A 17,166-nucleotide genomic window follows, 5' to 3' on the forward strand; every position below is an offset into this window, starting at 1 on the left:
TTCCCCCTTCCCAGATCTGTGGTAGCCACCTCAGTATTTGAACTTTGAAATGACACAGGGACAGTGATGGTTAGAGGCCAGTCTTTCCAAAAGCAGCTCCCTGAAGACTGTTGTTTATGATCTCCTATAGCTTAGAGCCCTAGTTCTGATTGTAGTCTTTCTTATAAATTATAAACTTTTTTTTTTGCTTCAGGTTTGCCAAGAGTTGGTTTATATGTCATCAGAGAACCCTGATACAGTTCCAACATAGAAAAAATGAAAAATTTAATGTTTTTGGTGTTTTTTTTTTTTACATTTTGCATTATTTTAATGGTCATAATCATGATACAAAAAGTGATCATAGATTGCATATAAATAAAGTTTATTGCTGAATTTCCCCATTAACATTATAGAAAAATTTTTAAAAACACTAAAATTTCACAAATTATTGACAGCCCAATAGTTTTAAACATACTTTATAAAAAAAAGTACAAAAGTGACATTAGAAATATTTTTTGAAGAAAAGTAGATCATCTAACAGCAAAGAAATACGAATCCAGACAATGAATGGCACAAATACAGCACTTAACAGGAGTACTCTGTCACCACCCAGAAGTCATTGCCTGCATTATGAAATAGATTCAGTTTGAGAAGTTAAACATTCAGTTTGTTTCTGAACTAGCCTGGCTTGGTTATGCCTCTCTTTTGTAAGAAAAGAGCTAGCTGGGTCTTACTGCTGCTGGGATGAAATACTGTACATGAATTGGAGAACAAGGAGGGGTCATCCTTCTCCCCTGGTTCCTGAACAAGAAAACAGTTCGTACAGAAATGGCTTTGGCACTTTAACCCTTAACCTTGTCCCAAACCTTGTTACTTGAATATTGTATCCTCACATGATTTTTTTGTAATATCATACCCTCTCCATACTTTGTTATATACATTATATATACAATAAAAGTCTTTCATTCTGAAACAAAACAGGTTGACCCAAAACAGGTCACATTAAATCTTTGTAGCAGTTCATTCAGATAGCTTTCTTCTTAATTCTTATGACACAGTTAACATGTTTTTGTTTAAGCTACCTTCTCGGATTGACTTAAGGCTCTAGTTTAATGCAAACAGTTTTTGTCTTGGTAAGAGTCTTTTGAGGCTGAAATCACACACCACTAACTCTCTCTTTTGAAGTTGTTTCTCCCTGTTGGATGGATGTAGTGTCTTGTCTGGGTAATCCATAGAGATATATAGAAACACATACAAGAAGAGTACCCAGAGCAAAGGTGGGTGCTGAAAAGAAAAAAAAATTAATCTGTATCTGTGTCCTTAAAACTATATAACAATAATCCATTTTAAATTTTGAAATCTTTCAATTATAGGTTTATACCATTAGATCATATGGAAAATACATCTATCAGTGTTCTATTTTTATAGATGGTAAGGTTTACAGAGAGAATCAATTCTGGCTCTCCACCCCCAAAAAAGGTACAAAGAGACTGTATGCTTTGTGAGAATACGAGTATGCCTGTCCCAGACCACTGACAAAGAACATACTAACTTCCCTATATGCTAAATTTTTAAAGGATTATTATTATTTTTTTTTTTTTTTAAGAGAAGCTTAAGGAGTTTCCATGCTGAGCCCAACATGGGGCTCAATCCCATAACCCTGGGATCATGACCGGAGTCCAAATCAAGACTCGACACTCAACCAACTGAGCCACCCAGGCACCACCACCCCCCGCACCATATGCTGTAATTTAAAAAAGAGCAGTGGAATGTGGCTTTTCCATGGTACTAGAAACCTGTAAAAATTTAGAGTAAAAGGTAGTTGAGCACAAAATTTCGAGTTAAGTAACCAATGACTCAAAATGATTGAAGATTTCTGAAAAGGAGATGAAATGATGATAGTACAATTTCATTTTCTGCTAGCCTTGTCTTTTTTTTTTGTTTTGGTCTTAATCCCGAAAATCAGGACATAAATTACAACTTGCCCAAACTTGACAAGTAAGCATTTCATACATAAGTGTTTATGTCAAAATCTATGTCAAAACTGTATATTGTTCCAAACTGAACCAAATTCTGTATGGAGTACAACAGCACAATCTTATTAGTTTTAAAAATGGCTTGCAGAGAAATGACATCAAGCTATGATTTTATTAGTTCACTCCTAACAAGAGAAGACTAGCTTTCCCGTCAAAAAAAAAAGGGAGGTAAGTTAAATCTAAATAGAAAACTGGAAGATTGGTAAGATGTTCTAATTGAAAAGCATTTTTTTTTTTTTTTTTACTGCCCCCAAGTATTCCTTAGGAGAAAAGGCATAAGGATTTGTTGAGCATAAGGATCAGAAGTACAATTAAAAGTTCACCAAAATCAGGTAAGAAATGTATCTAAAGGAGGGCCTATAAGTAGTGATACTGAAATGGTAAGTGGTTGGCCTTCTACAGAATATTTACTGGGTGCCAGGCGCTATTCTAATCACTTTACCTAAAACAACCCTAGGAGACTATCCGTCCCACTTTACAGATGAAGAAACTGAGACACAGGTTAAGTAACTTCCCCAAAGTTGCACAACTAATAAATTTTTTTAAAGATTTCTACAAGCTTGATGTTCCTCTATCTGCATTTATAACAATAGTCAATTTTAAAATCAAACATAAATACAGGCCAAGTCTGTTTCTTTTACTTATTGCCGATATTTCACAGATTGTGGTATAATTGATCAGTAAGGAAAATGATTATTACAGCACCCTGAAATGTTAAATAATTCAGGATCCAACTTAATGCTGGGTGTAGGCTAGGGAAGTCTATATTAGAAGGACTAGTACAGTGATGGTGCCAGAATGCCAGCTATCATAATGAATTTTGTACTAATTACATATTATAAGAAACAAAAATACCTTTATACCTATGTCCAAAAGTTAGGAAGGTACAAACTAAGGGGGACATGAAAGAATTTTCTGTTCTTTCCCCCTCATAAAAAGCCTTGTTTACTGTAACTGCACTGCTGAAAATAATCATTCCCTAAAGTCCTTGTATTTCCTTGCAAACCTAATCATACTATATTCACCAAGAAGTATTCAGGTTGTCTTGTATCTAAAACCAGGGAAACAGGGAGGTCCTGACTACAGAAAGGCTCTTTGTAGTAACTCAGTAGCCCTGTCACTTTCAGTAGAACCAGTACCCCTCAGCTAAGCTCTAGGACCATGGAAACAACCTCAGTACTGCTGACCCACTCCCATAAGGTAATGAACTTCTGCATTTGTAGAATAAACTATAACAAAACAAGGAATTTATGACCAACTGCCATATTTAATGAGTCAAGGAAGTGAGAAGCTCTTTTAAAAACTTAAAAATACAAACTAAGACATACTTATCTGCAACCCAAATAGCATCACTGAAGCGATGGTAGAAAGGACAATGGCTGCTGCTGCAGAAAAGCCCTTCATGATGTTGTCTGTGTACTTGACCACAACAGAAGTGTAGAGGCCTCCAACACTTGCAAGAACTTGTATACAGAAAGAAAGAAAATCTTAACACTCAAAAAATGAAACATTCTATGATGGTGAAGCAGTTTTCACCCCCAGAGATGCCATACTAATTTACCTAGGAAAATACGATTTTCCTTAGAAGCAGCCATCTGAGAGAGTTTGTACTAAAATCGAGTAATAGTTCCTATAAAACAACATTGTTTTTCACATGCCCAGAGGGCTATGTGCTCTACTACTAAATTGTACACATTTATTGCTAACACATTAGATACTACTGATCGTGAAGGCAAAATTGCTTTGGGAGAGTTACGCCACAAAGTCAGTCAATAAAACCAAAATTACATTTTCAAACGTGTTCACAGTAGCAGAGGAACAATTTCAAAATGCTATCAAAGGCTCAAAACAGACTTTTTTTTTTTTTTTTTTAAAGGATCTACCCAGAACTTGTTAATTCCTGGATACTTACAGATGACAAACCAGACATAATATGTGTAACCATAGAAAAATCCTTTTTCTTTAATTTCAGCTCCATCTGACAAGTAGACGCCAACTAATGTCACAACAATCCCTGATAGATACATTTGAATGTTTCTCACCCAGAGGGAAGTGTCTGAACTCTTTAAAACTTTTTCAAAGTACACTCCTGGAAAAAAATTAGATATGCAAATATGAAAGATATTAAAAAGTAATTGAAAATTCCCTTCATTTAGAACAATAACCTAGACCTATGACAATGTAAAAGTATATGATTCAGGGAACAAACACATTTTACATCAAGTGCACATTTATTATGCTGGTTGTGACACATGGCATTTTGACATTAGCAACATGTATTTTTATAGAGCATATAAAATTAGTAACTAAGAGGGAATTTTCTAACCCACATACAACAGGAAACTCATAAATTATTAAGAACAATTTCTCCCATTACTGTAGCAGTAAGATCACAGAAGCTTTCTGTTAATGCCAATAATAGACTTCTTTTGGTCAGCAGGAAAACTATACTATTAGAGTCAATTATCTTAATCATATCCCTCTAATATCTGCCTAGTAATGAAAACTCCCAGCTTTACAAAATAACCTATATAATAACCGCTTGGGATTTTTTTCAGAGTAACACAACCAAAATAAAACTTAAATAGAAATTGCTGAGTGAAGCCATTTTCCTTTAAAGCAGGGTTCCACAAACCAAGTTCTTAAACAATGTCAGAAAAACCATGAACTCGCTCACTAGGTAATACATTTTGTATGTATGTGCATTTTCTTGGGGTTGAGGGTCCATAGTTTTTCCAGATACTCCAGAAAAGCAAATGACTCCTCATCATATACACACAAAATCACATACCACTAAGTTTTATACTTAAAGTGAACACATGGAGACATTCAAGGATATTAAAGATTTTCATTATAAACACATTAATTACAGACTTAGAAACTGCCAAATACTAATCAACTAAAAATTATAATGGAAAAAAAGGCTGTTTTTGGTGAATGTGTGCTAGAGCCAGAGAATGGAAAGAAACATGTAATGGTTATTCCTATTCCCATTTTTAAAAGTCTAATAGCATATTTCTTGGGTAACTCAATTTTTATTTCTAATTTACTAGTTCCTAAGGATAAAAATTTAGCATGATGCTATCATTAAATATATGTCTCAATTTAGATCTTCCCCTTTTATCAAAGATCTTTTTCACAAGCAATATTTCACTTCCACATCCAGCCTACTTTCCTAGTCAAAAATAAAAAGAATCCTAACTCTTGAAATAGCACAAATAAAGATAAATAATAAAAACATAGCTATGACTAATATACTCTTTACTAAAAAAAAATTCAGGTTCTTCTCTATTGGAACTATTTCTAAAACATATGTTGCACTTAACATTCACACCTTGTCTCTTCTTGATTAAGTGGAGGATTGTTCCTACACATATGACTCTAGACTTCCATGTTTATTTTATGTTAATGATTTCGGTTCTCATCCCTCCCTTTTTGGCTGTTACTTTTATGTATTAACTTTTCGGTGAGGTACTCTCCACCCCACCCCCTTTTCTCCCTACTCCATAATTCCTAATCTATTAGAGGAAGAACTTGAGGGTAACAGGAAAAAACAGATACTGAGCTGGCAACTTCATATCCCACAGCAAGAGGATATTGCCTGAAGATAGTGCCACTTCCAGGAAATGGAAAGAGGTACTGGAGCTTTCTAACTGCCAACTTGTCCATTGTTAGAAGTCTTTGTTCACTTTTGGGTTCTTATCTGGACTGAAGATGGTCAACATGACCTAAATATGTTCTTAGATTACTGCAAGTATGAGTAATGTCTTAGGTCTGAACCGAATTAAACACTACCACACATTTGCTGAAAAAACAGCTGACACAAAACTATAAGTAGGAAGATAAGCCTTATTGGGAATAAAATGGTTAAAATAAAATAATATAAACTAGATCCCTATTAATGTTTTTTTAGAAAATTTAACAGAATAAAGCAATGCATTTATGATTTACCTGCAAATCCTGAGCACAATACAGCAATAGCTATAGCGCCAAACCCTAACAATGGGTTCTGTTCCACCTGCAATAATGTTTCAAAAGTTATTAGTGACTCATAAATAGAATTCATCCAAGAGATCAAATGACTACAAAAATTTGTTATGGTTCTATTGAAAGTATGTGCCACATCAGACACAGCTAGTCTACAAACTAAGATAGAAACAAACAAAAGGCCATCCCAGAGATTAACCAAAGCACTTAAATTAAAAAGCTGTCCCTCAAATTGCAGCCATGCTTACCGAACATGTGTGCCTATTCCTAATAACAGGCAGGCCGTCATCCTAGCACAGAATTTTGCATTGTCAGCCTGCCTCTTAATTTTAACTTCTGCCACCACCTTAACTCAAGCCCTAATAGCCTCAATCACAGAAATGGTAACAGTTTAACTCTTGTATTTCCTATCACCTGCAAAATGAAGTAACGACTTTAAGATTTCCTACTTTACTAAATTTCTATCAAATATTAATAGTATCCTTCTATGTGCCAGATATACTGTCTTATGTACTAAATGAATAAAAAGATGATACACAGCTGTGGTTCTTAAACAGTTCATGGATGAGAGAGATTGACAGATGTATATAATCATAATTCTGTGCTAAAAGATGCATGTATATGTGCCCTAACCTATTTCAACTTTATTTTCTCTTTCTTCCTTAAACTAACCCTTAAGGAACTTTCATCAGTCTTTCCTCAGAGATAAATACTATCTCAGTAGTAACACTGAAACTAAAGAGTAGAGACACATGACTATACTATGACAAGCACATACCTTATTCAAAATAAACAGCCTGATATAGGTGAGTATTGCTTTATGTTAAATGTCTGAGAGAGAAAGCTTGGTCTAAGTGATTGCAACTGTTATTGTTATTAATGACTTACTAGCAAAACGCGTGAACAGATGACATAAAAAGTTTAATGGTCATCACTAGAAAATAATATGGCTTCCCTAAGAATGAGACATACCAAATTTCCTTATGAAGGGATTCCTAGTTAGTATGATGAGGGGAATTCTATAGAGACAGTATATTTTGAAAAAAAAAAAAAAAAAAGACAAATCTACATAATATTTTTGTGAACAAGACAGAAATGTATTGAGAATAGTAGTACAATTCTATCCATAGCTGAGTGAATTCTCATACAGCAAAGTGCTAATGGAATAAAATCAAGCTACACCAACAACCAATACCAGTTTGCTAGGCATATGAATGAGCCACTTTGGAAACATCCCCTAGGCCCAGTCAGGCCTTCAGTTGACTGCTGCCATAGCCAATATCTTGATTGCAACTTTCAAGAGACCTCAAGCCAGAACTACCTAGCTAAGGCACTCTCAAATTCCTGGCAGACCTATAAAAACTATGAGAGAAGAGAAGGATTATTGAGCAAAAGGGGGGAAAGTCCAGCTAAAGAGATCTAAAAGCACAGCCACAGAACTCTGGTCCTCTCCTGTCTAAATTTTCAGGGAAGACCCAAAGACATATTTGTCGAATCTGTAGAACACTAACACTCAAAAACCTAATAATGGATAATAAGATCTGGAAGGACCTCAAATGCCTGAATGATGAACCAAAGCTAACAAGATACTAAAATAAATACATCCTGCATTTTGGTTAGAAGAAGCAGCCCACTGCACATGACACATTTGAAATAAACTATGTTGTGTGAAACTCTGTGTATAATCAGTTATTGAATGGCTATCTTCCCTCCACCTCCCCCCAGAAACTTATAGGCTAATTTAACAAATCTCTAGTATTCAGAACAAAAGAGGTAATTCACAAGTTACACTTCATCTGCTCAGTCAAAGGCTAGAGACAGTGTGAGGTTTTAAGACTACTGAGGAACAATAATGAATGCATCTAGAAGAGAAATACAAGGAAGTATTGGGGCAAGAGGAAGGGAATCAAGAAATCTCTAGAAAATACAGAAAGAAACAACAAGGCTGTCTCAATGGGGAGGAAAAAAAAGACCTGGAGGGTGATGATGTGACACTCCTCAAATATTCAAAGGATTATCCTATAGAGTTGGTAGGGAATTGAGTTATTCTGACAAGAACAAAAAACAGAGGCAGTTACAAGAAGCTGCACTTTGCTTAAAATATGAAAGAACTTTTTGTAGTGGTCCAAAAGTAGGAAAACTGCCCAATAATCTGCTTTAGCTTACTAAGCTTTTCACATACATTACCTATGTGCGGTGGACCTAACATCTTTCCTAATGGTGTGAAGTGTTAAAGTTCATATTTAACTTTTGTTTGCCTTATTTCCCAATAAATTTCTTTCTCTGCAAGGTCTACAACTAAATTAAATGTGCAGTGTATATTTGATCAGTGTTTTGAAATGCCACCAGGATATAAGCATGTTTAAATATCATGTAAAACCATAAACATTCATTGTAACCTCATTTTCCAGGGGTGGGGGGGGATCCTCCATGTAGTTTTTAGGCTAGAAGCTACGTAAAAAATAACTGACTTCCTACTTGCACATGCCCTCTATACATCTCCAGCTGCCTCATACCTCTAGGAGAACCATAGTCTTTTATTTGCTAAAAGGTGAAGAAAGTATTCGATTGTAAAGGAAAACTCCTGAAGGTCATTCACTAGAGTCCCACTTCCTAATTCTCTTTGGGAAAATAACCTATAAAGTATACAACATATTTCTGAAAATCAGGTAGGTACCATTTAAGTCTTAAATTGAAAATTAGAAAGGCACTTTTGGCCCTGTTTTAGTTATATCAGTAAAAACACTACTCCCCCTATAATCCCTATCACTGATAGTGGGAATGTGTGCAAAAAGATTACAAGAAAAACTTTCTGAGTTCAGAGAAAGGATGAAAATTAGATGAAGAAAACTTCCCTTGGTGTTGGTGTTCTTGAGAAAAATGCCTAAAAGAGGCCTGTAAGTTCTGAACATACAAACTGTATGAAATTGGCACAATTTTAGTAACAGGTTAGCTATTAACTGTAACTTTAAACAAGTCACTTCTTGAGACTTCAATTTTGTGGAGTCTGAATGGCTCAGTCAGTTAAACAACTGACTTAATTTTGGCTCAGATTGTGATCATGGGATCGAGCCCCATATCGGGCTCCACGCTGAGCGTGGGGCCTGCTTGGGATTCTCTCTGCCCTTCCCCGACTCGTGCACACATGAGCTCTCTCTCTCTCTCACAATAGATGAATAAACTTTTTTTTTTAATGTTCTGGGATTTGTCTAAAAAAGGACTTCAATTTTGTCATCCATAAAATGAAGGGGATTGATTACATTAAGGTACCTTCCATGTCTAACATATTTTATGCATATTCTCCTCCAGAAAAATAGAGGAAGGGGGACAATTAAGTTATATTATTATTAATAATAACATTATGATAAGGGAGTAAAAAAAGCCTATCTGTAGGGCAAAGATTATTTTCAAAGAAATGTACTATATTCATCAATGTGATGGTCTAAAGTGTTATAAGATTAAGGAAGTGTTGTCTTTTAGTTCTGGTGAGCGTTTTGTTTCTTACCACAACTTTTGTAGCTTGAGCTGGTTTCCACTGTACAAGTATGACTCCACCACATAGCATAAAAACTGAAATCCACTGTAACTTGCTGAGTGTCCTGTTTAACATTAAAACAGTACATAAAGCAGTGCAGGGAATCTTCAACTGATAGGTCACCTACAAACAAAACAATAAATTAATGAACTCAACATTATTGTCTGACACGAATATTTGATATTAATAGAATTATGGAGGAAAAAAACAATGTGATAAAGGGCTAATAAGTCTTTTCACCATAAAAACTTTTTTTTTTTGTTTTTTAACTTGAGATTTTACTTTTCACTTTTCATTGTCATCTACCTCCACTTACCTGGTATACTGCTGCATCCAGATTGCTAAGAGCTAGGAAAGCCATATTGTTCTGAACAGCATACACTAATGATGGCACACTTAACTTCATCAGTTCCTTGGGGCTCCCCAAGACATTTTCTCTTAAAGACGCCTTGAATCTACCCAGACTACCAGTTTCTCTTTGAAAACAAAAGGGTGAGAAAGGGGTGAGAAAGAATATTAAAGAGCTTTTTTTTTTAAGATTTTAAGTAGTCTCTACACCCAACTCACAACCCCAAGATCAAGAGTTGCATGCTCTATCAACTGAGCCACCCAGACACCCCAAGAGCATCCTTTTGATAAGAATCCTTCACACAGAATAGCCGTATTGTGTTAGGTACACTGATGTAACTTAGCAAACTTGTTTTTATAATTGTCAACTAATTTTAGATTAAAAGAAACATAACTGCATAAAAGAAAAACAATTACAAGTTCTATTTGGGAAAATAAGACAATTAGGTTTACCATCATCAACCTCTGGTCAAAGCTCCAGCAATTTTTAAGTATATTTATAAATAATGACATAACAGGAAAACGGAATTGCTAATACTACCTATAAAATTTTAATGTAATCCCTCCCACCTTAACTGCCATTACATCAAATTCACACCCTCATTATTTTAATTAATTAGGTTGTGTATCTATTTTTAAAGGCTTTTGTTTTTAATTACAAAGAGTCTTTGGTAGTTATGGAAGTTACTTGGGATAGGGATTGAGCAATTTCAAGTCAATATTCTCTGTAAATCCGTTAAGTGCTTATGAAGTATAGATAATACATTTAAGCGTATTCTCATAAAACTGAAGTACATATCTATAATTTTTCAGGAAATAATAATTTACTAATATCAACAAAACTATTTGTAGTGTATATAAGTTTGCTACTTGATGTATATGCAAGCTCTTAACTATTCTTATTTTTTCCTCAGGAAGAGCTAGCTAATATGGTTCATATTTCCCCTGTTGAAAATTTCCTGAAAATAAAAATAAAACAATGTTTTACAATAAGAACCAACACCAAAAAAAGGGCTTTATCAAAAGGGTCCTAACTGCAATTCATAATATCCTAAGGGGGCAAGACCATATTTCTGCAGGGAGGTCTGTTTTAACTCTAATGACAGTCACAATGAGCCTTTTACATGTTTGGTCAACAAAATCAATGGTAACCGAATTTTCTCATATTTAAAGACTGCAAAAATAATTCCCCATGTTCTGAAGGGGGGGCAAAAAGTCCAGTGTCAAACTGATCACCTGTGCCTATGCAAGAAAATGCTTAAGTATGACAGGAAATGTGGCCTAGGTCATAAAAACAAGACACCCTTCTTAGTTACAGGTCTTCCTCTGCTGCCAAATTCAACATGCTCCACACCACAATGGTAAATCTATCTGCTGAAAAGTAATGCACACAGCCTGATGGGAGACTACAAACTCTATCCAGAAGAAGGAAAGAATACCAAAAAGATCACTACTGAGAAATTCTACATAGTGGAGTTCTCCAGGTATCTGAAGATTGGCTCTTCAAACATTTGACAGTTTTTTGTTTTGTTTTGTTTTTAATGTTTATTTTTGAGAGAGAGGGAGACACAGAATCCAAAGCAGGATCCAGGCTCTGAACTGTCAGGAGAGCCCAATGTGGGGCTTGAACCCATGAACCATGAGATCATGACCTGAGCAGAAGCTGGATACTTCACCAACTGAGCCACCCAGATGCCCTCCACCCTTTTTTTTAATGTGACATTCTTCTTTAAATTACTTTTTAATGCAAATCTAAGATGTCCTATATACTTTCTCAATACCTTAAACCCTATTTTTTTCACAGAATGTTTTCCCTCAATTATACAGTTGAATAACAAAATTGAAGAGAAACATTAAAATAAAAGGAACCACAGGAGTACAATTCAAAGAGCCATCTTAACAAGATGATGTATTAGAAAACATAACATTTTCTTTAATGTCCTACTTCTCACTAGTAAGCACAAAATAGCAAAGATATAAATCTTACAGACTATGAAGTACAGGACACTGCTTTTGTACTTTTACTTTTAATGCCTTCCAAAATACTGACATATATTGCTATATCTTCAGAGTGGTGCTCACGGAGAAATACCCATTTGTCCCCATCTCCCACATTCCACCACCATGTCCACCGATCTACGCTGGATTCCCCAAGCTCCAGTATAGTGGCTAGTTCTTTCCCTAATCCCTTGCTATGGGCAATGCCATTTTACTTCCACCCCTTAGAGATACTCTAAGCCTTCAATGGTATCAGATGAATTATTGCCTATCCAGAAAAGAGGTGGCCATTTTATCACTGGCTCTCTATGCCCTATTTGGAATATGGACTACATAAGTATCTAATTACTATTTCTAATAACCACCATGCCTGCACCAATAATCAAAGTTGCTGTGGTCCCTTTTCTCCCTGACACTTTTGTCCTTTGTTACCTTGTCCATCACACTTTCAGCTTTCACATAAAAAGAATGACCTATGAGAGGCACCTGGGTGGTTCAGTCGGTTAAGTGTCAAACTCTTGATTTCGGCTCAGGTCAAGATCTTATGGTTGTGAGATCATGCCCAGCGTCAGGCTCCACACTAAGCAAGCAAGGAACCTGTTTAAGATTGTCTCCCTCTCCCCCTACCCTCTCTCTCTCTCTCAAAAAATAAAAAAAGCAGGGCCTGTGCGACATCACCAGCCAATCTGAGTACTCCTTCATTGTGACAAACCAGTAAAGTACACTGGGTCCGGACTGATTTCAGGTCTTTGGCTCTTCTGGCTCTCTCATTTGTGTTGGGTGCTTAGGAGCTACTATTTATTCACTGCCAGGAAGGCTTTAGTATATTTTTCTGGTTCCGTCTCTAATACAGATATTAGAGAAACCAAGCTATTTCAGAATGCTAACTACTGGAAACTTCAAATTTCACTGTAGTGCCTTACAATTATAGCAATATTATATAATTATAATAAGATATTTCAAAGTTAGTTATAAAAAATAGCAGAGAATGCTAAAAGAACTTATAAAAGAAAACAAAAGCTCTACAATAATAGAAACATCAAGGGTTCCTGGGTGGCTCGGTCCATGATCTCACGATTCGTGAGTTTGAGCCCTGCATCGAACTGTCAGCACAGAGCCCGCTTCAGACCCTCTGTCTCCCTTTTTCTCTGCTCCTCTCCCACATGCACACACTCACTCAAAAATAAACATTTTTTTAAATGTTAAAAAATATATATATCAGAAAGAATAAAGAGGTTTAGGAGGCATAAGAATATTGATCAGATTAAATCCTGTTTAATTTAACAACAGTATTAAGAATATAGCTCTCTTGAAAAAAAAAAAAAAAAAAGAATATAGCTCTTAAAAAAAAAAGTATAGCTCTTAAAGCTCGCATTTAACTTTACTCACTAAAGTTAAAAAAAAATACATAACTGCAATATATCTTCCAAAAAACACTAGTAGTCCTATATTATTTTACTATTAAGCAAAAATACTCAATTCTAAATATATTACAGCCTTGAATATAGTATAAAAAGGAACATATAAAAACAAAAGGCCATTTTTTCTTCCATTTTCCTGCCCTGTTATTTTCTTAGAAATCAAATTCTTTATTAAGGACCTTTTGTTAAAAACAAATGTATTACTTTCTATAAATGACATTGCTAAATAAGAAAAAAAGCATGTATAATAAAACACATACAATTTTTTTTTTAAAGAGATCGTCTTTCCCATTAAATTTCTTATTTAAAACAGTTTTTGATTTTTATCACTGGAATAGAATCTGTGTGCAACCTTTTGTTACCTGAAAAATTTCTGAAGCTCCACATTGATTGCAGAGATTCCGCTGCTGCCTCCCCCCCTAAAATTTCCCATCAACCGGCTGAAACCAATTCTTTTTGACCTATGTTTGGTCAAAAGTAGGCCTCATTCTTCCAGTTCCTGATCTGATGAGAACTACTAGGAGGCATAAAATCCTTGGCTAGTTACCAAGGCACTGTGCAAAATGAAACACAAGTTACTTATGAGCTTAAGAAAGTTAAATCTTGTTTATAAATTTATTTTCTGCAAAGTTAAATATGATTAACTCACATAAAAGACTTTGAGAACTAGATATAAAAACCAATAATGAGGTCACTTGAGGACAAAAATACCTATCATAAGGTACATGACTTTTACATCCTCCCTATGACCCTAAATCCATTACAACATGGGTACAAAGAGGCAGTCAAAAATGTAAACCCCACACAGGAGAAACCGAATAGGGCTATATAATCTGTAAGTATTTGACAGCTACGTTATTCTAGATAACACTACAAAATAATTAAAATTATAATTTTAAGTAAAACAATTTTCTCCAGTCTTATGTAATGTATTTCATTTATTACTAAAAACACCCAAAATATATGTATATTTACACATCCTGCTAGATTTATTGAGTCTTTATAGACTGTGGTGAAAAACAAACAATACAAAGTTGACTTTGGTCTAAGACAATGTGAAAGTGTTTGCACTTCCATTTCTTCATACCACAAATGACAGGTTTAAATCAAAACTGTCAGTTTTAATAGCTGTGACAGCATTTAGTAAAGAATACAGCTAACCAGTAATTTTCCTGTGACTTGTAGTAGTAACTAGTTTGAAATACCAAAATATTTTAAACGCTACACTGTTTTATGTTTCAGACTATAACTTAGAAATTGGTAATTTATAACTCAAAGATTCTTAAAAACCAACTTAATCACATATAGAGCTTTTGCAACATCAAACTGCTCACCTGTCCCCTCCCCCAAAAATAGGATTTAGTAATTTCCTTTTCAATTTAAAAGTGATCTGACTGTAATCATACATGTGCACAGCAGTGTAGTAAGAAAACAGTTAACTATACCTTTGTTTAGACTGCAAACAAACCAAATGCCCATCCATAGAGAATAGAATATATAGTATATCCATATAATGGAACACAACTCAGCTCTTAAAACGAATGAGACAGATTTATATGTACTGACATGGAACAAACTCTAAGATAAAACATTTAAGTGGAAAAAAAAAAGTACAGTGGAACACAGTGTATATAGCATGTATACACACATATTACATATAATTGAAACTCACCAATTAGTCCATGTAAACTTTAAACATTTATCAAAGTAGCCATCTATTATTTCTTCCCCATACTCCCTTTTTTTCTACAGTTCTAATTTATTAAAATAAGTATAATTTCATATTCCAAAAATTACTGTAAATTATAAACAAAATCAACAAGGATGAAAAACTTAAAATTGATTACAAACAAGAAAAGGGTCAGTTTTTTAAATGAATAACAAAATTACACTGAAGAGGAAAAAGAGAACTAACCTAAGTATTCTAAAAAACACAGTCTTTTTACTATATGCTCTAAAACTAAAGGTAAAACACCTACATACAAATACTGAACTTTAGTTAGGTTTTTTCACAGCTGTCTGTTAGAAATCCTGAATCTATTTATGTACTCTAAAGCAAATAAATAAATATCTTAAGAAAATGGAAGCCAGACTCATCACCATTAGAAAAGGGAACAAATATGATAAGGGAAGTTTAAAATGAACTGTGATCTTAGATGGTAATTATAGGTATCAAACATTATATAACTTATGGTTATACACACAGACGTACATACACATACAGAAACAGATAGGTGTGTATGTATACACATACATGTATTTCCTACCTCTGCTGAAAGGGCCTAGAAGCAATGATACCCCAGAAGATTATGGGGTAGATTATGGTTTCTAAATACCACTCTCAAAAAATTAAAAAAAAAAAAAAAGGAAGAAGTTTTCTTGAAGAAACATATGATTTAAGGTTAGGACAGGTACCTTGCTATGCTAAACAAGTTGCTCAGAGATTGATAAAAATATGAAAGAGAGAGACAGAGAAGCTTCAAGAAAATCCCACTGCCCAAATCTGGGACAATTTGAGCATCAAAATATATTTTAATGGATCCTAACCCCTAAAATGAATTCATGAATCTATGTTGTGTGTGAGAGAGACAGAGACAAAAAAGGAAAGCTTCTCAGAGTAGAATGCTAAGTAATAAATGTACAAGAAATTATGGAATTAAGAAATTACCATTTGGCCATACACTAGTGAGTGAAGGTGTTATAAGAAACAGTATTTACTTCATCACAAAGTATCTCTCCACAAGATCTTTATAATTTACAAAGAGAAAATGGGTAACTATGTGGAGAAACCCAGCAGGCACTACCTTAACCAATCAAAATTAAATTACCAGTGATGGAGCAAATAGATATTGCGTGCCTCATGATACAATGCCCTGAGAAGACATCATTTCTGTGATATTTCTGACCAAAACAAAAAACAAACAAATTTAATCATATGAACACCTTCACTAAACATAAACTGAGGGACATTCTGTTAAATAAAGGGACTGTGCTCTTTAACTATGTCAAAGATATGAAAAAAAGAAAGATGGGGGAACTGTCCCAAATTAAAGGAAGCTAGAGATAGAACAGTTAAATATTATTTTACTATTAAAGTCATTAGGGTCGCCAGGTGGCTCAGTCAGTTAAGCGTCTGACTTCAGCTCAGGTCATGATCTCACAGTTCATGGGTTCTAGCCCTGCATTGGGCTCTGTGCTGGCAGTGCAGAGCCTGGTTAGGATTCTCTCCCTCCCTCTCTCTGCCCCTACCCCACTGCGCTCTCTCAAAAATAAGTAAACTTTTAAAAAAGGACATTAGTGGGCAAGTGGCAAAGTTATCTAAGGTTTGTCAAATAACAGTAATGTGTCAATACTGATGTCTCAACTTTGGTATTTTATGATTAGGTAACAGAACGTCATTGTTTCAAGCAATATGCACTAAAGAATCTAGGTAACAAAGGGACACCTTGTATAAAACTTCCTCTCACATAATTCAGAAAAAAAACGCACAAACACATACAGAGAAAGACTATAAAGTATACATGGTAGGGGCACCTCAGTGGCTCGGTCGGTCAAGTGTCAGACCCTTGATTTTGGCTCAGGTCATGATCTCATAGTTCTTGAGATTGAGCCCCATGTTGGGCTCTGCACTGACAGCATGGAGCCTGCTTGGGATTCTCTCTTTCCACCCCACTCTCACTTGTGTGCTCTCGCTCGCTCGCTCTCTCGCTCTCTCTCTCTCTCAAAAATAAACTTTTTTTAAAAAAAAAGCATACTTGGTAAAACGTTAGATTTAGAAATAAAAAATGAGAAAAACAAAAAACAAAATTGAAGACTACTGAAATGTCTAACAATGCTACTATATTCTTATCTTTGTCCTTGC

The 17,166-nt window shown here is 34.9% G+C and overlaps 1 protein-coding gene across 2 annotated transcripts in view; it reads right to left on the reverse strand.

Moving 5' to 3' along the window:
• Positions 1-344: 344 nt before the first annotated feature.
• The window catches only part of SLC35A1 (solute carrier family 35 member A1), a 33,927-nt gene continuing 17,105 nt past the window's right edge, over positions 345-17,166 (reverse strand). Inside the window, exons 1-7 of one of the 2 annotated variants that reach the window (XM_047101941.1) lie at positions 13,667-15,108; positions 9,854-10,013; positions 9,508-9,660; positions 5,967-6,033; positions 3,928-4,104; positions 3,344-3,478; positions 345-1,263 (exon numbers count right to left, since the gene is read on the reverse strand). In XM_047101941.1, the coding sequence (XP_046957897.1) occupies positions 1,136-1,263; positions 3,344-3,478; positions 3,928-4,104; positions 5,967-6,033; positions 9,508-9,660; positions 9,854-10,013; positions 13,667-13,737 (891 nt within the window). In that variant the 5' untranslated portion in view covers positions 13,738-15,108 and the 3' untranslated portion in view covers positions 345-1,135. Of the gene's footprint in view, positions 1,264-3,343; positions 3,479-3,927; positions 4,105-5,966; positions 6,034-9,507; positions 9,661-9,853; positions 10,014-13,666; positions 15,109-17,166 lie in introns of those variants that run through there. The other variant, XM_047101940.1, reaches the window with a different exon arrangement.

This window comes from Lynx rufus, unplaced genomic scaffold, assembly GCF_022079265.1.
Source record: "Lynx rufus isolate CCGP_SWC_20201006 ecotype Redwood Valley unplaced genomic scaffold, mLynRuf1.p SCAF_6, whole genome shotgun sequence".
In the NCBI taxonomy this organism is placed as follows: Eukaryota; Metazoa; Chordata; class Mammalia; order Carnivora; family Felidae; genus Lynx; species Lynx rufus.